Source organism: Struthio camelus, chromosome 6, assembly GCF_040807025.1.
Source record: "Struthio camelus isolate bStrCam1 chromosome 6, bStrCam1.hap1, whole genome shotgun sequence".
NCBI lineage: Eukaryota > Metazoa > Chordata > Aves > Struthioniformes > Struthionidae > Struthio > Struthio camelus.
In genome coordinates, this window is record NC_090947.1 from 30897100 (window position 1) to 30918308 (window position 21209).

The 21209-nt window shown below is 40.0% G+C and overlaps 1 protein-coding gene across 1 annotated transcript in view; it reads right to left on the bottom strand.

Annotated features, from left to right (window-relative positions):
- CNTNAP5 (contactin associated protein family member 5) overlaps positions 1–21209 on the bottom strand; it is a 294025-nt gene that overhangs the window by 81841 nt on the left and 190975 nt on the right. The window contains exons 12-13 of the mRNA XM_068948985.1: positions 17003–17122; positions 3356–3556 (exon numbers count right to left, since the gene is read on the bottom strand). Coding sequence (XP_068805086.1) covers positions 3356–3556; positions 17003–17122 — 321 coding nt within the window. The remainder of the gene's footprint in view (positions 1–3355; positions 3557–17002; positions 17123–21209) is intronic.

Genomic DNA, 21209 nt, shown 5'->3' on the forward strand with positions numbered 1-21209 from the left:
GTCAGCTGAGGAACATAAAGTAAGCTATCCTGCCGATACAGCCGTCACTGTGTTAAGTCCTCGATATGGTGGATGTGAGGTAGCTTCACTAATGTCAAGCCTTTGAGTGCGCCACTGTGAATCTATTGATACTAGAAATGTGAGCAAATTCAGTCAGAGCTGAGGGTTTGTTCAGGTAATATGTTTTCATATCTTCAAATAGCGTAATTAAATGTACATGTGCACACATGCGCTTATCCTTGTACATGTACTCTTCTCCTACGTATTACCTGAGATGTTCCAACAGGAACAGAAATGGTAGTCCCAGTGGCCTAAATGTCTTTTCAATTTCCCGGAATACAGAGGGCGCAGTTAGAGGTATTCCAAGCTTCTTTCTCACCCTCCTACTGTCCTACAAGTTGGTCCTCATCAGATGGACTGTTCAAAGGATGAGGCAGTAGTAAAGTCTTCAGTCACTTGCTAAGAGTGTGGATGACTTTTCTAATTAATGCCAATTGTTGTATTTGCTCTTCTTATGTAAGCGTCTCTCCAGTAGAGACGGGGAAGTCACAAGAGACTTCCAATTACTGATTATAAGTTTCATGGTTTGTCCGGCACCATGAAAAAGCCAGTTATTCCTTTGACAAACGGACATATTTTCTGATGTTTACAAACTCCTTAAAATCTAGGTGGTGGCAGAGATGTACAAAAGAGCAGTTCAGGGCATTTAATTTTAGTTTTCAAAGACATGTTTGCAGTTAAGCCATAGCATGACAGTGAGAACTGATAAGGCTATTCCAGACGGCAGGAGGTGGAGATGAGTAAGCTCCTTCACCAACTGCCAGATTGCATGTCTGACACGTTGCAGATGTAAATCCAAGTAACTCAATGGGGAGACTACGCTGAATTACACCCACTGGGGATGTGCCTGCATACTCAGGGCAAGAAGGAGTAGAAAGAGCAGAAAGACAAACGTCTTGATATAAACCGGGGCAATTTTTTGCAAGCCAGGAACCTTCTTTGGTTTATCTCTGAGGCAGCCTAGAGAGTTATGCCTGTCCCTGTGCCTAGGCACATGATTGCCCCTCCCCCCCCAACTCAAAGCTGCGAAAGCAAAAGTTGCTATGTAACAGCATGCAGCTTTGCTGGAGAGGGAAGTCGCAAAAGCAGAAGGAAAGAAAAATCTCTTTATTGCGTCTCTATGAAACAGGATAGTGTTTAGATCCTAAAGGCAAGGATTTGAGATTTTGATGCTATCAGCTGAGATATCCTAATCATATGTTCCATCTCCTCAGAAAAAAAGAAATAAGAACAAAACCCCAAACTGGAAGAAGCTCAGGACTGGATTAGATACCTTGCAGGAAGCAAAACTTTTATAGCCCTGTCAAGATCAGATAATGCTTCTGGGAAATGTCTTTCTGTCACTTGGTATGTGCTGCCACTGGGCTCAGTCCAGAGGTATTAATGAGCTGTGATATTCAGCAGGCTGAATTAGATGATGTAATGTTTCCTGCTGGCCTGTGAATGCAACATAGTCATCGACTACTATGCGTGTATTTGTACACTGACTTCTGAACGAAGATCTCAGAAGTCATTCATAACCATAATTAAACATTATGATACCCTTCCAACATCGAAAACAATCTTTCAGGCATTCAAAAGCCTAATCCAAATCAAGAAACAAAAGCCAAGAGTCTTGATTTTTGGTCTGTTGATCTGACCCCCAGATCACACTCCCTCCAACTACATCTGTGTATCAACAACATAGATGAGAAACTTCTGCAGTGAGCCCTACAAAACGTCCTAGAGTTATTCAGGCTTGTAGTTCATCTTCAAGTTTAGGATTGGAAATTCTTAAAATCTTAGGACTCTTCAAGATATATATAGTGCTCAGTACTGGTCCTTTAGGATCTCCTGCAATATAGGAGCAGTTCTTCTCAATTAATAGAGCTACGTAAGAGTTTAAGGGGGAACGGAGTGAAGCCTTTCTACTATTTAAAAATACTTACTACTCAGCTAGGAACAAGTTGTCCCCCAAACCTTGTCCTTTCAAGAGCTGAAACAATTTATTTTTGAGTATGTTCCGTGTCTTGCCAAAGTTATAGCCACAGGCTACTAAAAGAGTACAGGGTGACCAATTTCAAGTGTAATTAAAAATCATACAAAGGGAGGAACAAAGAGAGAGGGAAAAAATGACAGTGTCAGCCACATGCACAGCACTCGACTGTAATTTTTCTGATTTATCAGCTAGAGCTGCATTAAAGGGTTAGGAGTTGCGCAATTCTTGCCTGGTCAACTGTTAGATGAGTACTAAAGGAGCACCTGGTCACGCGAGACAGGGAGCTGGGCTGCCAAACCCTGTGGTCCCCACAGCCCTCCTCCAAGGACCAGCATCACTGCTTTGATCCTGCACACCTGGAGAAGCAACTGCCCCTTGGGAATTTTCGTAGCAAGTCTGCCACTTGGTAGGTGGCTTTAGCCCTTAGGCCGGATGGTTTATAGGCTACTGTCAATTTAGAAAAGAGTAATAGTAGTTATTTCAAGAGAAATGGATTTAGCTCCTTAAGAAGCGTCCCTAGTTTTATCCAGGTACCACATACTACATGTATCTCAATATTTATTCATAATGTACCTTTAGGTGTGTCTGATGAAACAACTCACAAAAATGCAGCAGCCAGCAGTCACTGAAAGTATAAGAAATACTTCCCCCTCTTTATAAACAATCAAACCTACGTTTTGTTTTCTCTGCTGTGCTCTGCACTAAATGCTGATACTGAAACTTCTTTCTTTAAAAAAATGATTAGCAATATGAACAGTTCATAGCTAGTACCTTCTGCTTTTAACAAAAAAAAATAACTCACAGGTTTTAAAAGTGAATCAGATGTAAGGCATCTTATTACTGGATCCATAAATATTCATTGTTATTCACATAATCTTGCTGAAACCCATCATATTTATGACTGTAAGACTCAGAAGAGGGTACACTCTTCCTGTCCAGAAATGTCATAGAAGTCTGGAATCATCTAGGTGCTTTCTATTTTTAATAAGAACTAAAAACTATAGATGAATAAAAATGTCCATTTAACATCAGCTAAACCAAGCTTTTGTGGTTTCCACATGGTGCTTTCCATTGTAAAAGCTTTCACACCCTTTGCATGTGTGAACTTGCACAGTGGAAACTCCACCGCAGAGCTCTTTCTGTCTCATGTCAGGAGTCACCTACTGCACAGTGGCATCCAAGAAAGTAAAAGGCTTTTCACTCCATCCTGTATTGCTACTTCAGTGCATCTTTTTTCTCCTCAGTCATAGCGTAGCCTATGTCTGCTGTGTAATCAATAACCGTTAACAAGGAAAGGTTTGGGATTGTGGCACTTACTCGGGGTGTTCAGGAGACGTGACTTTTTGCAGTGGTAAGCTGCCTCCTGTTCGCAGTACTCTGCGTTGTTTATCATAGCTTCAAGCTGCTCCGCGCTGCTATTGTAGTTAAAAGACATGGTATACGGTTTCTCCGGATCAGCTCCGCGGACTTTGGTTAGCTCTGTGATGTTGTGCTGCACCGCAGTCCAGATCTTATCTTCTGTTAAATGAAAAAAGATTGAATGGGAAGTTAACAGTAAAAAAACTTTGAAATGCAGGGAACAAAAAAACAATCAGTGTCTAAAGCTTTCCTGCTTTGGAGACAGGATCAGCTTGACCCTGTACCCCGAAACGGCCGCTCTGCGATGAAGAAGCTTCCCGGGAACCATAGGAGGTGTTAAGCATTCTCTATTGACAGGCACTGGGAGCAAATTAGATGCATTTCAGCTCGCTCTAGCCTGAAGAGAAATGACTTAATAATGTGGCTTAGGTTGATAACGTGCATCTTTTGCAAACTTATCTTGGCCTTAGAGCACAGCCCACTCTGTTATAGTAACAAGTGGTAACGACGGACTGCAGCTGATGAGCTCACGTGAACTTACCGCAAAGAAGCCTCTTGGCAGAAAGTGAAAATTGAGAATATGCTCTTATTGCCCAGTTAGAAATCAGATTACCCATTTTACTCAGCACTCTCATTTTCCTACACGTAAGCCGAGTAGTGCCCTACTTGGATAACGGTGCAGAACAACATATGACTCAGCATCTACTGTTAAACACAAATTTTAACATTCTTCCTCACTGAATGGAACCCCTTTTATATTTCCTTCATTGCATTTCCTGGCAGAATGAGGGCTTTCTCAGGCCACAGGAAGCAGATTCTTGGTGCAAGTGCATTCTGCACTTGTCTGTAACAACCCAGCTCATGACCAGAGCTGAGGTTGGCACAATAAGAACAGCAGCACAATTAGAAGTAATTAGGTGAGCAGGGAGCCTATTTCCTGGTCGGTTCTGGTGCGAGAGCAGGGGCAAGATAACAAGGACAAACCTGAACGGCAACCTGTTAAGCTGACCCAGAGTAAAGGCCAGACTCTAATAAGAATTCACAGGACTGAACCCTGCATGTGCTCCACAATATTATTAAGAGACACATCCAATGAATTCCCTCTTTATCAGAAAATGATCCTGTTTGCCAGGGAAGATATGATGTACTGACAAGTCAAAAATAAAAGAAAGTAAATTTTAATCATTTGAGAGTTAAGTCCTCAGTCTCACTTGCAGAAACCTATGGAAGCAATGGAGGAAAAAGATCTGGATGAATGAGATTTCTTTTTTGTTATTCACACTTCAGCAGGGAAACCCTGGATAAAGCCAAACTGGATCTTTTCTAAACTGATCTTAATACTGTGCATTTAAGTATTCGGTTTTACTGCCAGATTATCTAGTCTGAGTTCTTGTGCAGCACTAGCTTTACAGTTACTCCCTAATTTTGTGGCCACTATCATGTATGGTGGTCAAAGTATTTTCGTTGAGCTACAAATAACATACAGATGATTTAGATAGAATTCCAGTAAGTGTATAAAAAACCTTAAATGGACTATCTTTGCAGAGCCATCCAAATAATTCAATGGATTTTCTTTATTGAGGCATTCAGATGACAGGCAAGTAACAAGTATCTGGAGATCCTAACCACTTAAAGAGGTCTGTTCCAAGACCTGGCTGCAAGTTAAGGCGAAATTACTTTCCCAGTAATTTATGGCAAGATCTTCAACTTCTGAAAGTGTAAGGACGGACAGTTTATGCTCAGCGTGCCATACGTTCACTCACAACACTCTCATCATTTCTGTGATGTTGGACAGAAACAATTGGCTTGTAGATCTATAATTCTGAGATTCCTATTGAATTCAGGATGTTGCTTGTGGATCCTTGAGGCTGAGTTGGACTTTGATAACTGAAACAGTGGTGCAATATGTGTTACATATAAGTTAGATAAAAAACTGAAAGAAATATTACAAATTTATTGCTCTGTAAACTTGCCCCAACGCTTGTAATTACAGTCAACACTGTAGCACAATAAAATAATAGCCTGCACTGTCCAGCACGATATATTGTGTCCAATACAATATAATTAAATGACAAACAGCTTGTACATCTGAAAGTAGGGATGCTTATCAGCCAGAGCTTCTCCTTTTTTCTTTTGTACTCCCAAGGATTGACATGACCAGAGTGGATTTTTCAAAAACAGTTGAGGGTGATCTAACGCTGCTCTCAACTGGAGTTGGTGGAAGTTAAACCTCTGCCTTCACTGAAAGACCTACTATAAAGGCAGACATTAAGTTGTTGATACTGCGAGTGAGCTGTAAAAACAAGAGGAAATGGAGCTGACCTATTGCTAGAGATTCTGGACAGGCAGTCAGAAGCTCCTCCACTAAAAGTTACTAATATACTTTTGGCAAACTGTAATAAAGTGAGTGCTCACAATAGTAGCTATACTACTGCTTAGAAAGTGCAATAAGCCTAACACTGGAATTTCAAAGTGGGTAATACTACTGTACTTTCCCAGCTTTGTACTTCTATGTCAGGAAGTGCGTTGTGTGGTAACTGATACAACTAAAATCATCATGAATTAATAATACAGAAGTGCAAAATTAAAGCAAAGGATGATCTAGGAAAAACTTATAAAAGTATCATAGTACGAAACAGTCTTCCCAAGCAGTGCTGAAAATGTAATTAATTGAAATGTTTGAAATCAGGCTGGACAAGGCATTAGCAAATATGCTGCCAGAGACAAGCATTCAATGACAAGTGTATTGAACAGTCAATTCAACAGGTCTTTCTTTTATCTTCCTTTGTGATCATTCGTTAATTTTCATTGGTCTTGTTGCCATTAAGGCTAACTAAGATGTCCCTCTGGGAACTGACCTTCGGCATTTAAGACCTCCTTTTCTCCACAGGGTCTTGTGGAAATGAGAAGTTAACTGCAGATTTTCCCTCCTCTCATTTGCAAGGAGAAAGGAAAAACAAATCGAACTTTTGTCTGTACTGAACGCAATTGTGACTTAGCAAATAAATCAGAACAGAGAGAAGGAAAAAGTAGTAGTGGAAGAGAAGAATTTCACAGATGCATTTCAGACATTTCCTAACCTACATGACCCATCGATTATAGTTATTACTTTTACTAGTCGGATCTGTGTTTTGCTGGTCACTTCAGAGATACCTTCCGTGCTGTACCTCTGAGGTAAAGATAACTACTAGCAAAGCTCCTCAGAAAATATACACATTTGGCTCACTGACCTATTGAAAGGACAGTCACAACCACCAGCAAACATACATCTGGATAGGTAGAAGCTACCATCATTCAAAAAGTTCATTTCTTTTTCTTATGGAAAAAGCTAGTTTAGAAAGAACACAGAGAAATTACATCTTCTACTCCTTTTCTTATCTTTTTAGCCAATAAAGCAAAGGAGGAATCTGAAAGAAAGTCTTCAGCTTGGCAGGGCAGCCCAACACTCTGCAGATGTATGATAAAAGAGCTGCTTAATGTCAGAGAAGGGAAAGGAAGAGATTTATTCAACAATCTCAGCACCTTTCTATCATAGCTATGCTGCTTCCTACTTCTCAGGGGAAGAACAAGTATTTCCATCTTACTATGAGGTATCTAACGTGTAGAGGGACTACATAACATGCACAAAGCTACACATAACCTGCTAGAAAAATAAGGAATACATTACAATAAAAACAGAAAATTTTCCTTCTTTCAAAAGGCATAGTCAAAGATGATTTGAGATGAAGCCAAAATAACCTGAAAAGTTATTTCAGCTTTTCAGCTTTTACTGGCAACCCTGTGGCTTAAATGCAGCAAATGAAGCTGAAAATGATTTAAGCCTGTTTGCCTTAGAACAGGGTGGGGGAGCCAACATTGCTCACTACTGCCTCTCAGTTGTCTGGAGGAGAAGCAACTGACAGCTGAAGGGCAGGAAATTCTTGAACCATTCCAAGAGAAGACCAAGACCACGTCCACCTATGTCCACAGATCAGAAAACATCACAAAAATAATCCCAACCTTTCTTCCCCAGACCCTTACCACTTAGGCCAACTCTTGGGCTTTATTCAGGCACCATATCCTCCATCTCACAGCCAGCAGTATAAGGAAAAACCCACTGTGATGTGCTTCCAGCAGACTCCACAGTTTGCCATTTTAACTCTTCTCTATTTGTTTCGACAGTTGTATACAAGCTCATGCTATTTGCTCAAATTCACAAATTTTAGCTAAGGCTGCTCCCAAAATAGAGCTGTCTGCTTCAGAATGAGGGCAAGTAATTATCCTCCTACAGCTTAGTCAGTGGGTACTCTGAAGCCTACTGACAATAAACTGGGAGCTTGCATTTCAGGTGTGCACCTGGACCTACAATAGCAATCATGCAGCTGCAATCTGGTCATGCACACAGATCAGTCCCGTTAGAAAGCAGTGAGCAGCTGTCTGCAGCTTAATTCCCTGACTTGCATATATATATACCTCTGCAAAGATTATGCCTATGCCTTTGAAAATAGGGCTACAAGCACTGTACCTTTTTCACTTGTGAGAATTGTTTCTCAAAAAAAAAAAAAAAACTTCTTTCTGCATTTGTTTTCATTGTATTTTTAGGGGGTGATATTCTGCAACCATAGCTGCAAAACAAATGGAGTGTCCGTAGCTCCCAGTCATTCCAATATCTGGAAGCTGCCAAACTAGGTAGATAAAGCTCTGTTTCCTTTATTTCAACAAAAAGGTTATCATTATCTTTTTATGTTTGTCCACGTTATATGTTTTTTCTCCTGCTTACTCAACTTAATGAGCTCTCCTTGCACTTGTGAATTTACAAGGAGAATGAAAAAGCTGTTCTCTAGACAAAGGTCACTGTTTATTTTTACTTTCTATTATTCCACCTTATTATTTTATTACTTTCTCAGCTTGGTAAAATTTCAAACCACACACAAGCTGAAAGTCAGTCAAAACCCAGTGGGAGAGTGTAGCCACATCTTCTACGGTACAACCTAGAATACTTAAATGCAGCCTTGAGAAGCAGATTTCCTAAATGCTTGTTAAATTGTTTCATAATTCAAAGGTGACAATGCTTTAATTTCAGGGTAATGCTACAGCTTTACGACTTCACAGTTTTATTTAATGGCTCAATTTACTAGGCTATTATGCTGCCTGTATTTGGTCCTAGGAGATGTTTTTACAGCATGGGACTGCAGTGCATTCAGCACATTTCAGACTCTCTGTTCAGCCTCACCCATAGTTCTATCATCTCGCTGGAAGCCTCCAAGTTGCTTTTGACGGCACACAAATTAAATTGTGGGAAATTAAAGCAGCTGGAAAACTGGCTTTCAATGAGTTCTGTATTGTCTAATTCTCATTTTTATTCTTCAACTTGAAATATCTCTGTGGAGCACATTTCACCCATACAAACTGCATCACTCCTTTGTGATTTAGGAGGTTTGTCACAAAACAAGATTATTCAGACTGATTAAATTGCCAACAAGCCAAACATACGGTAAACGTTACATGAGAGAGAGAAAAATTGCTCCAAGAGCTCATATGATGCATTTGTTTCATGGTGCTCTACACTGAATGCCAAATGTTGTCCTGAAAGCTGTACCTATAACTACAGCAGTAGTAAGCACACAAAAGGCAGACTCGAGTCCTTTAACACTGTATTGTTTTAAGCTGCAGTGGCAGTTTAACCTACTGCTGTAATATATACTCCTCAAGGAGAATGAAAAGATAATTTCTTAGGAGAGAACAGCCTTAATTCACTAATTCCAAGGAAGTGTTTTCTGCATCTGTTTAACCTATCCTTTTCAAAAACTTTTTTCTACCTCCCTGTTTCTTTTCTGCTGGCTGACCCAGTGCCGTGTGCTTTTGCAGCTTTCTTTGTGCCTCCTAGTTTCCGATTCATCTGTTGATACTTCAAGCGGGCTTTTGAGTGCTGTAATGCATTTCCACGGAAACAATTCTGCATGGGCTCCTGTCCCCCGCCAAGCCCTGTGTGGAGCCCCTTTGCTGACAGGCTTGTGCTTGCAGGGGTATGTTCCCCAGGGGCATACATACAGTACCAACCCTCCTGGCATTACCAGGAAGCGCAACGCTACCAGAGACCTGGGATAGAGAGAAGAGCTGTGTCCTCAGCTCCCAGCATTAGCCCCAGGTTCGAGGTGTCCTCGTCAGCAGAATGGTCGGGATGGATTGCTCTGGTCGCTCCGAGAGACCTCTCTCTTCTGTGGCCACTTACATCCTCACCCTCAGATGCTGTGCTGAAGCCCAGAGGTGGGAAACCATCACCTTGCCAGTCTCCTGCTTGATGTCATCCATTCTTGTATTTTCTGTAATACAGGATGTCTACGAGCAGGGAGAAAATCTCCTCTCCAAAAACTGAAGAGATCGTCACTGAACTTTCACTGAATTTCCTAGTGCAAAACAGATACTTCTCCTTCGCATCCACACTCTCTGCGCTGGTGACAACAGTTCAGTCCTCTCTCATGCAGGCTTCCTTCTCTAAGGTGAGATGAGATAGCCTAAATGCACTTTCTGCCATTTTAGATGCCTTACAACAGCTCGGACACCTGCATGAGCCTGGCGGAGAAGAAATAGAGCCCACAGGACCCTGTCATCCTCCTGGAGGGGCAGCAGGAGGCCAGGCAGGATGACTGAAGGTTTCTGACATGGCACCAGATGCCTGCCCTCTAAGGCAACTGCATCCAACCCTGGTAACTGAGACAGCTGGAGTGATTCTGAGAGCCTCTCATTGCTGAGCAGCGCGAACGTGGGAGGGAGGGTGATTAAGTTGCAGTAACCCTTGATTAGAGGTAAAGGTTAGAGGAAAACATCTGTTACACTCTTATATTCTCCAGCTTTGGTGGGGGCCTCTTGCATGCGGGACAGAGAAGGCAGCCTGCATGACTTCTCTTGTAACACTCGTCAGAAACACAGCAATTTCACCAGGCAGAGCTTGCTGAAAGTGACAGTGCAGCTGCTGACGGCTCAATGCCTTTGACATAATGTAAACATTAAATGTTGTTTTTCATTTTATAAAGTTCTGGAATGTTTAATGAAAATTCAAAACAGAAACATATAAATTGTCAGAACTAGAGCATGCCAGGACAGCTACAATGTTTGAGGGAATAAATTGCAAATCTTTATGGCGTGTCTTTAATCTAAGCAGTGCTAAATAATTACCAAAGGTTTCCCATTCATTGTTTTTCCCCAGTGATTAAGTCAATCAAAATTACAGACACTAAGCTGAAAAGTACGTTCATAAAAAATCAGGCATTGCAAAAACTTCCTGAAGAAGTTCAAAGCCATGAAATTTAATCTGGCTCACTTTGAGAACCTAAAGGAGTTTCACCACACAAGCTCTCTGGTCCTGCAGTGATGTAGGCGCGAGTAATAAAATCAGACTGCAGGGCATGACCTCCTGCTCCTCCTTTCTGCTATTGCTTTAGCCTAACTGATAGCAGCCATCCTTTTCCTGAGAGAGACTAACACATCCACAGGAAATGTAACAAGAGTTAAACCACAAGGTGACCTCTATGTTACTGTAATTGCCATAAAAAGTAAAAAGAGACGATTATTTCTTAAGGAAAAATAGATTAATAAGTTATGTAAACTGATGAACTGAGATTTCTGAGAGGAAAAAAAGCGGAAGATGGATGCCAGCGAGAGTAACGCCACGAGTTTGCTGATTACGTTGTGAGCATCAATGGGCATCTCTGCTGTGGGGATTGAAGCCTGGCCAGCTCTACTTTGCAGCAAACCATCTCTTGCTATTCTCAGCCAGTAAAGCTGAGCTGCTACAGTATTTTCCTGACCAAAAATTCTACTCTAAGTGGGACTATTCAGACATTTAAGGTACTTAGACACTTCAGCTATAATTTGTATCCTCCTGAATTCAGCCCTGCCTGTTCACATGTCATTGAGTATGTACTATATGGAACAATAAAAGTCTTGGTCATTGTTAGCTGAATGAAGAAAAAAGGCTAAAGGCAATTTGATAAAGAAATTGCAAATATCACTTTGGTTGGCAATCTCCTTCTGCTCCCCTATTATACCTGTGATTTAAAAATGGTTTCTATACAGTATTCTGAGGCAGAGAAAATAAAGCTTTGCTTTTCTTGTACCAGAAAAATAAGGCAATATTTGCATTTTGACAGGAGACCACAAAAACAGAGATGATCTACAAGAAGGAAGAATATGCTCTGTTTCATTAATGCGGTTTTTCATTATGGCAGTTTCAAAAACAGATTTTGGACTAGTAGCAAGATCTGGAATAAGGATTCATCTTTCCCTGATCTGCATCTGTGGAGGTTGGTGATTTAAAGAAAACAAAAGCAAAAACAACAAAAAAATCACCTTGGAGGAACAGATAAATACCTGGCCAAGATAAAGTTTAGCATTGATCCTGTCATAGCAACTTTTAAGCATTATTGATTTGATGGCCAAAGGTCTGCACACAGTAAAACTGCATCAGTAAAGAACAAGGCAATAGAATGACTTAGTGTACTGTAAGAAAATTTTTCAGACAGCAGGGTTAAAATTTACGCTAGGGAGGTGAGGAGAGGTCATTATAAACATCTTCCATCGTTGGGAAGTAAAACAAGCGCATGGATGTAGACTGCATGTGTATAGACTTTGTGCCAGAGAATATCATTATTACTGCCTAAGTAGTACTCAGGACAGATCAATAGACTTCTAAAAAAGAAGAAGAAAAATAAATGCCTCACAGGAATATAAAGGCTGGTGGACTAGAGTTTTAGATGGTCCATTAGCCGTTTTCTGATATTGATTGTTATCAGCCACTTCAGTGGGAAGTGTAGATTAATACAATTGGGCTAATTATCAAACAATTAGCTTAAAGGGAAAATTTTTTTCCCAGCCCTAGTTGTTATTTATTGCTCTGAAACATGATGGGATACATCCTCTATGTACCTAATGCAAGAAAACGTGGATCAAGAGCACCGTGGATGATGGAAGAACCCAGATAACACAGAGCTGGTCCCTGTATCAGTCTGCTTCCACAGGGCTGGCCCTGGAAACAGGCCAGCTGTGTTCCCACAGCACTGAACCTAACTATCCCAAATTAATAATCCCTGCAGGGAGTCACACAAATTCTTATGACAGCTCTCATATCATAGAATCACAGAAGGGTTGAGGTTGGAAGGGACCTCTGGAGATCATCTACTCCAACCCCTCTGCTCATGCAGGGTCACCTAAAGCATGTTGCCCAGGATTGTGTCCAGACGGCTTTTGAATATCTCCAGGGAAGGAGACTCCACAACCTCTCTGGGCGACCTGTGCCCAGTCACCCTCACAGTAAAGAATTTTTTCCTCAGGTTCAGACAGAACTTCCTGTGTTTCATTTTCTGCCCGTTGCCTCTTGTCCTATTGCTGGACACCACTGAGAAGAGTCTGGCCACATCCTCTTGACACCCAATATAGTTTACTGTCCTACTCCATCTACTCATGGATTGGGTGGGTATGGTTATTTCACTGCCCCCATGCACACACATATTTATTGTCAACTATAATTGATTAATTTCCCTGTGAACATTACTTTGCTTTGTGTTTAATTGGTATGTAAGGTGATGAAAAATTCATGTTAATAAGGTGCTGCTTTTTTCCTACTAGTTTTGAGTTTGTTGTCCTTCACTGTCATTGAACTATCTCCTTACTCCTATTGTTAAGAAAATGTAAATGAGAGTATCTGAACATCACTGCTGTCAGTGACGCCCATCCTAATCTAAATAGCCATGACTTGTTTATTTTTAGCTTCTCTTTGTACAGATATCTTTCTAATTAGGTACTTTGCTGTTCCCTACTACCTCCCTTTTCAAACACTTACCAGAACATTACTAGAAATAAATAGCCTTTGAGGGAAGGCCCCTTCTAGTACTCCACATACTCTTCTCTATTCTTGATCAACTTAAATAATAGCATGCTGTCTACAGTTTTTGTCACCTTGCTTTTTCAGTCACTTCTCCTGCAAATGAATAGAAATTGAAAAAAGTGAAACATTACTGTTAAATTTCTTACCATACCTAATGCAATGCAACCAGACTTTATATTTCTCTCCTTTTTAGTCTTTTTCCCCTGCAAAATCCCCTTTCCCTTATTTCTCTCTCCCTCTTTGTCTTTGCATGACAGTCCAACTCCCTCTCAGCACACACACTCACAAGTCTGGGCTTTCTTCATAATTTCAGCTCAGCACTGAGCTATTAAAGTTGACAGGCTGCACAGAAAGCCCTGGGAATACGGAATTAATAAATTAACTTGTAATGTTGATGCTTCTCCATATCCACCTCACATATGGGATGCCTATGACCAGACCACCCAATACGTGGGAATACAGTTGTTAATCTGCCCTGGTTGATAACTGCCTATGGACAAGAGCCCTATTTGCTCAGTTAAACGCGTAAAAATAATGAACAGCGTTAAGTATCAGTGAACATTAAAGAATAAAACTGTTCTCTAAATGTAACGATGCTGCTCATTTCTGATGATGATTTCTTCTTTGAATTCATCTTTCATAGATGCAAGGTACTGCAATTCCCAGGAGTCATTAGCTCATTGCACCACTACTTTTAAAAGCACTAAATGAGTTATTTCCCAGATTTTCCATTCTTCATCTACATTCTTCAGCCTGTATGCCTTTTGGGCATAAAGAGGTTACCTCTTCTTAAACTACATAAGAAAACAAGAACTGCCAACCTGAGTACAACTAAAGCTTCATTTAGCCCAGGAGCCAGTCTCTACCTTAGAGTAAGAGCAGGTACTCAGGGAAGCAAGGGAGGGCAAAACGCTTCCCTGGAACTCACTTCCATTTTCCAGCTCGCAGCGACCTGACCTGAGCGGTACATCCAAGACTCCATGTTTAATAGTGCCTTCTGAATATATTAGACAAGGTTTTGGGGCTCTTTTTCTCTAGTCCAGTTTTCACTCTATTGATACATTGGCCTCCATGATGTCCTGTGGCAATAAGTTTCAAGTTCAATTATGCACTACATCAAGAAAAAAAAAACAACAAAATTCTGCTGCTTGATAATTCAATTATCCCTTAGCTCCGGTATTATGAAAAAGAAACAATCCCTATTTGTTTTCTCTATGCCACATAGGATTTCCATGCATTCCTGTGACAGTTCCCCTCAGCCGCCTCTTTAATCTGTTTAGTCTGTCCACGAATGGAAGCCATCCACATTCCTGATCAGCTATGCTGCCTTTCTACAGACTTTTTCTAGTTTTACCCTTTCCTTCCTCAGGAGACAAGGACTGGACGCGACATTCACGTAGGTACGCTAGAGATGTATGTCTTCGCATAATAAGGTTGTCTGTTTTTTCTCTGTTCTTTCCCTAATGTAACAACATATAATTTCATTTTTTTAACTTCCCTTGAGCATTAATATTTCCAGAAAATTACACAGAACTCTTGTCTGAAAAGAACAAGTTCAGAATCCATCCCTGTGTACGTAAAGTTAAGACTTATTTTTCCCAATACTTTGCAATTAATTTACTACTGCAATCATTCAATTATTACAAGCATAAGGATAAGACACATTCTCAGAGAGAAAAGAAGCTCTTGTGAATAAGGCACAGAAATCAAATTTAGATGATATAGAAGTATAACCAACTGTACCTCACATTCCCTGAATAACTATAAAAATAGAGATTTATTTTTGTACCTCAGTCCTCCTTTATACAATGGGAATAATAGATATATCTACGACCAAAGACCTGCCCCACCCCAAATGAGACATCTAGAAAAAGAAAAGTTTTCCAGGCTAGGAGGTCCTGTCAGTTTTCCCCATTTCCACTTTTCTGGTAACCAAAACAAGAACGTCAACAACAAACTCATTACAGATAGAGTGAAAATCAGTGTATGCCTTTTGGATTTCTGCCACTTAAAGCTTACATGAGGAAAGCAGATGCTTTCTGCAAGGAGTTTGTCAAAAATCCTACTTCTTCAGCAGAGATAAAAAGCACTGACAATGTTTTGATCACACATATTTATATGATAAATAATAAAAATGAGTACATTCCCGTACTGGAGATCAAGGAAGGATATTCAGACAGAAAGGTGAAATTCTATTTCAATTCTTATGAGATTCAACAACAGTAAAGGAGACACATCTTATTAAATATTTGTTACACTTGAATAAAAAACATACTTAATAATTAACTGCTGTGCATTTAATTAACATAATGATTGCCCAATTAAGTCAAAATGAAAATTTAATTTGAGACACTTTAAGTACAAGGAGATTAAGGAAAAAATATAAATATCCTGAGTCCTTTGCTTTCAGGACCAAGTGCGGAGGGAATATGTGGCAAATTAATTCAACCAGAATTAGCAATTTCGAAGAGGTAACAATATACTCTTTCATAAATACCTGGCCACAGGAAGCAAAACACATCAAAGAGGAGACACTGTAGCAAATTCTCTTTCCATTTCCAAAATAAAAAGTCAAAAACAGGCCTTACCATCTTTCATAACCCACAATAAAGGGGAGCTCGTAATCTTTTCTCATACCTTTACATGACGGCCCTCTATAAGAAATAGACCCATACATCAAAGGGGAGAATTTGTCAGATAGGGATTTTCACTGGAAACACTTTTTATTTCGAAATTACAGAACTGTAAGTTTGAGGAGTCTCTCCAAGTTTCGCTCTGATGCCCTTCTCTTCAGTGTTCCTCCTCTTAAGAGCATCACAATACATATACATGCCGGTACCCACGAAGATGAAGGCATCTCTTCTCTGGGACATCAAAGGCAGCACACGTGTGTGAGCGAATATGCTCCAGTTTAGTCAGATAGGAAGGTCTCACAGCTAGCTCAGTGCAGGGAGCTCAGTAATCATTCCCACTTTATTAGGCAGTTATTTTCTTGGCCTAATTATGAATAAGGGTCTACTTCCCGCAATCGTGAACCTCCCTGTTTCAAGGCACGTAGCTCCAGCTGAGCAGCAGGGGAAGTTGCACGGATAGCTCTTTCCCTACAAGTGTCTTGACAATAACCTCACATTAAGGTGAAATATTCCATTTGTCTTTAGTGTAAAGACAAGCTGTTTATTTTTATAGTGATTAAGGGCTTATGTCTATCAGCTCTTTCTCAATGCACACCTTTGTCTTAAGAGATCAGACACAAACAGGCCCTTTGCTTTCACCTGAAACTGCACACTAGTCTAGGAAGTGCACAATCCAGGTCTAGTGTAATATATCTATTTCTCTAGCATTTGAGCTGAATCCCACACCTAGAGTTATAATATAGCAGAGAAACAATTCAGTTCGGAGAGAAGATTTGAATTCTGACTTTCTAGATCTTTAGGAAAAAATACTGATGTCTCACAAAAGTTGGAGTATTGTGAAAAACACATTAGCAATGCCCTTTAGATGATGCAAATACCATTACTTATCCAGCAGGATAAGGTGAATCAATTTGAAACCATTTTGACTTAGATCCTATTTAAGGCACTGCCTCAGAGCTGAATACTCACTTCAGTTACTACCAATGCTCTGCCTTTTCCCACTACCGAAAGTTCCATGATTCTGGGATTCTCTTAGTAGTACAATAAGACAAGACACATTAATAACGTTAGCACCAACATGAAGCACTAGAGACAGCGTTAGATCATTACCTGTTATATTGCAAAAAACACGGAGCGGTCCAAGTGGTCCACTTCCATCTGAATCAATGTAGAAGAAACCTGACGTCTTCCCTTGGTGTCGATAAGCTTCACACGATTGTTCGTAGATAGCTTAAAAAGAGAGACAGAGAGAGAGAGACATTGCTTCACATATGGGGAGGGAACAGGCAGACATACCATATACATAAGAGCACTTGCTTTTTTCACTATCATATCATAAGCTTTTGGGTTACTGCTGATTACCATGTAAAAGGAGCTTACTGCAGTTGGCCCTAAGTACACGCTCAAAATTAGGCGTGTTTACTTTCTTGAACTTGAGTATCTACTAGCTTTACAGATATGGGTATTTATCTTATTTTGGATTAAAGTATGTAAATAATTAAGTAAACGGATATGAACTTTCAAACATGCCACCATCCAATTAGGGAAATGCTCCCGATATACATATACATAATGATATTTCAAAGACGTGTACATACATACATAAACATATTTATGCCTAATTTACTGCCTGGGTATGCCTCTAAGTCTTGCCTACACAGAAGATATATTTTTGCCAGTTCTCCCCCTCCCTGAAGGATAGCGTTGAATAGTGAGTTATAAACCCTTATCACTGTCTACTACTCAAAAGAAGATGAGCCATTGCCCCCTAGCAGAAAAGTTCAAGCTCAGATGTGGTCTCTATACTGAGCGATGCATTTACTCTTTAGATCTATTTTATACATCCAGGTCTTCCTCTCTGCTTTTCAATATACAGAAGGATAATGCTTATAAAAATCTAAAGTGGTTAATAAAAGAAGCATGGCATGCTACCAAGAGCAAGAAGTGGAGGAAAATCTCCCACAGGTTGGTACCTTCTCTCGGTTTTGAGTCATGTTGCTAGGCAAGATACTACAACTCTGACTTCACACGATGCAAAGAGAAAAAACCCTTCTAGAATGACGGTCATGTGGTAGCAGAAAGTCACATGTATGATCGCGGATCTTGAACAACAGTGATCTTAAATCCCATTGTAGGAGGATTGTTTTTTTTTTTTCATCTTAACAATTACCTAATTATACTGAAGAGTTCAGTATCCATAACAGCATGTTTATTATTGCTTAATTAATTGTTAGCAAATACAATAAAAATCACAGAGTGACTGACTGAAAAAAGGGCTTCCTTTTTTCTTCCTTCGAAGACACAGTAGATAAGGAAATGCAATCAAAAGTATCAGCTTACGCCTTACAGTGAGTTAGCTTTTGAGTGCTACCAGTACGAGAATCCACTGCAAAGTATTTGGGCATCAACTTTGGCTGCTGCAAGGTCAAATCCATTTCTTTCTTACCCCTTTATTTTATGAGCATATTTAACCACTATTTTTACATTTGCACATGTACAAATACAGCAAAGGGAGGTACTCAGGGGAACTTGCAAATATCCCATTTGTTAGCCACTGCAAATCTCTTTCCAAGCCCCCTCAATTCTTCAGGCATCAGAGCAGTACAGTTAAATTGGATATAGCATGATATTTTCTGTATCAACATTGTAAATACAGCTGCAAAGTTCTTAGTGCCTTTCATCTGGGAAGATCTCGAGGTGATTTGCAGACTGAGCACGGGGAGAGCATCTCCTCACGGGAAACGCCCAGTGTCTCCTGCGCGCTCCACGCAGCGCGAGCTCTGTGCCAGCAGGAACAGCTAGCTCTTCGTTCCCACTCCGGTGAGCACTTGCTCTCCTTCTTTGCCCTCCTTCCCTAGAGGAAATTTCTCTGATTAAATAAATTAGAAAGGCTCACGCAGCCAGACCAAAGTAGCCTTGTTTGACTGCTGTTCTTGAAGAAAGCTATGAGACAGATCTGTTTTGATGCTGTTTTTCCTCTGTATACTCCTTATCTGACCGGAGATCTGTTGTAGACAAAACGTTTCTAAGTGCTAAATATGCCCAGCGTTACACTTCCCAGAGTTAAGAAGCTGATTACCTGGTGAGACGGTGTTTTAATTCGTATCCACCCTATAATAAACAAAATTAAGAAATTCTCTTCCTGAGACTCATTAGCCTGATGGAAAGTGAACTGTAGAGACTAGATCATCTGTGAATTCCCACTCTGACAGCTGGCCAAGAGTACAAATTAAATACAAATAAAATAAAATCCCCAAACCAGAACCTGTTCTTCCAGTTTTCATGATCTGAGGGGCTACAGGGAGTCCCTAAGCCACTGAAGTGCTGATAAAAGCAACTGGAATATGGAGGGTCAGAAGAGAGACGGTAACAGGCGATTAAGTAAGCAATCAAGGCATCAAGGATCAAATCACAAAGTTCTCAAACTGCAGTTCACTTAGTAAATTTGCTGTCATCATCACTACAGGACACTATCTTGTCTCATTAGGGACTATGCCAATTGCCTTCCCTGAATTGTTTCCTGAGTATTTTTGCAGACAAAAAATAGTACAAGGGACAGACATAAAACTAATGTGGTATCAGTGGACTGGGATAGCTAGAAACTCAACTTCATCACTACCTTTTTTTTTCTTCCTAAGTTTTACTTCTTTTTGATTGTCACTTTGGCTGGAGCCCAGATATGCTTTCTTCAAATTAATGAGGAAGGATGTGAAGATTTAGCCATTAATAACGTGGGCAGTTGCAAACAGAAAATTTCTGTTCACCCTTTGATGGCCCCTTTGTCACTATATCGTTGGAAAAAATAAGCTGCATAGAGCTAGAATTTAGACCAGAGGTGCTCAACTCATGTGTATCTGAAAGGAAGCACAAATTTCACTGAAACTAATTATATCTGACAGAAGAAAATCCACCCTGATATGTTTTCCTTTCGGTTATATGAGAATTCCAGCAATAAATATGAGGTGGTAACAGAAGAAGTGGAAAAAGGCTATAAACCTCAAGCTCTGGTACATAAAACATATTCTAACTACCATGACTTAGAGAAAAGGTGTTTTGGTGGACAGTGCACTTGTAGCTGCACAGTGAAAGTTTCATAAGCCTGCACCTTAAGCATTTGGTACCAAACACTTCTTGACTGGATAGGGCATGGCTTTTACTTCTCTTTTTTGCTGTTTTATGCTGTATAAAATGCATCAAGGAGAAAACACTATTTGTTTTTAAGTCATTGGCAGACCCCCCCACAGACATTTCAGGTACATCATCCCCACCAAGGTCTGCTCAGCACTTTTGCAGGCTGAGTTTATTGCTTGTTTCAGACTAAAGTTACCCAAGTCTATTTCCTGAACAAAAGCTCTGTTACCCCAGTTACAACAACTTAAAGTTGTCTTTACGGTTGAAAGAAAGACAAAATCTCTTTCCAGTCATTCTCCTCTTTATGCAATCATAAATGTTATACAAAAGCAAAACCAGACAAACAGTCAGCTGTGACTGGTAAGATCCCAGAGCCTTAACTTTGAAAACTGCATTCAGTTTTAGGTGCTATTTTGTGCCAAACTTCCAACGTAGATGGAGATGCGATCGTTTGGGGAACAGTAGGAAATCATTATTGTAGTTGTCATCCAACATTAGTAGTCACCAACCACTTATGCATGTAATAGGGCCTCACTTTCAAAAAGCAAGTAACAATTGTAATTATGGAACTGTTGACAAATGCTGACATTTTGCTGTTAAACCATGTTTGCAGTAATTACACCTTTTTAATAAAGAGGGAGAGCTATTCATCAGAGTTTCTTCGGAGCAGAACTTGTCAATAATTTTCCAGTATTATTTCTAAATTTAAAAAACGGTGATTTTATAAAACCTCTTTTGTGAAGCATTTTTAATAGTGTTTATACCTTCACTACCTCAAGCTTGTTTTCAAATTTCAAAATGTTCACCGAAATGGGATCAAAACCCCCTGAATTAAAGTTCTTTATAGGCTCACTGAAAAGCTTATTTTCTCATTAAAATATTTAATCAAGCACTTTTTCAAAACTGAAGCTTTTAAAAGCTGCCATTTGTTTCAAAGCAGTAAAGCCACTCTTCCTTTTCCAACCCTCCCATATTTTTTTGGACCATTTTTAATTTATATTGACCGCTGAATACAAAATTGCCAGTTTGCAATGAGATCTGTTTCACTTGGCCACAGCCACTGAAAATCACTGTGTCATTTCTGTTCACTCTGCTGAACTTTTTTTATTATTATTGCTTTGGGCCAATTCGTTTCCCTCCTTGGCTTGTAAAACACGTGGAGATGTGTTTTAGCTGGATGCTCTAA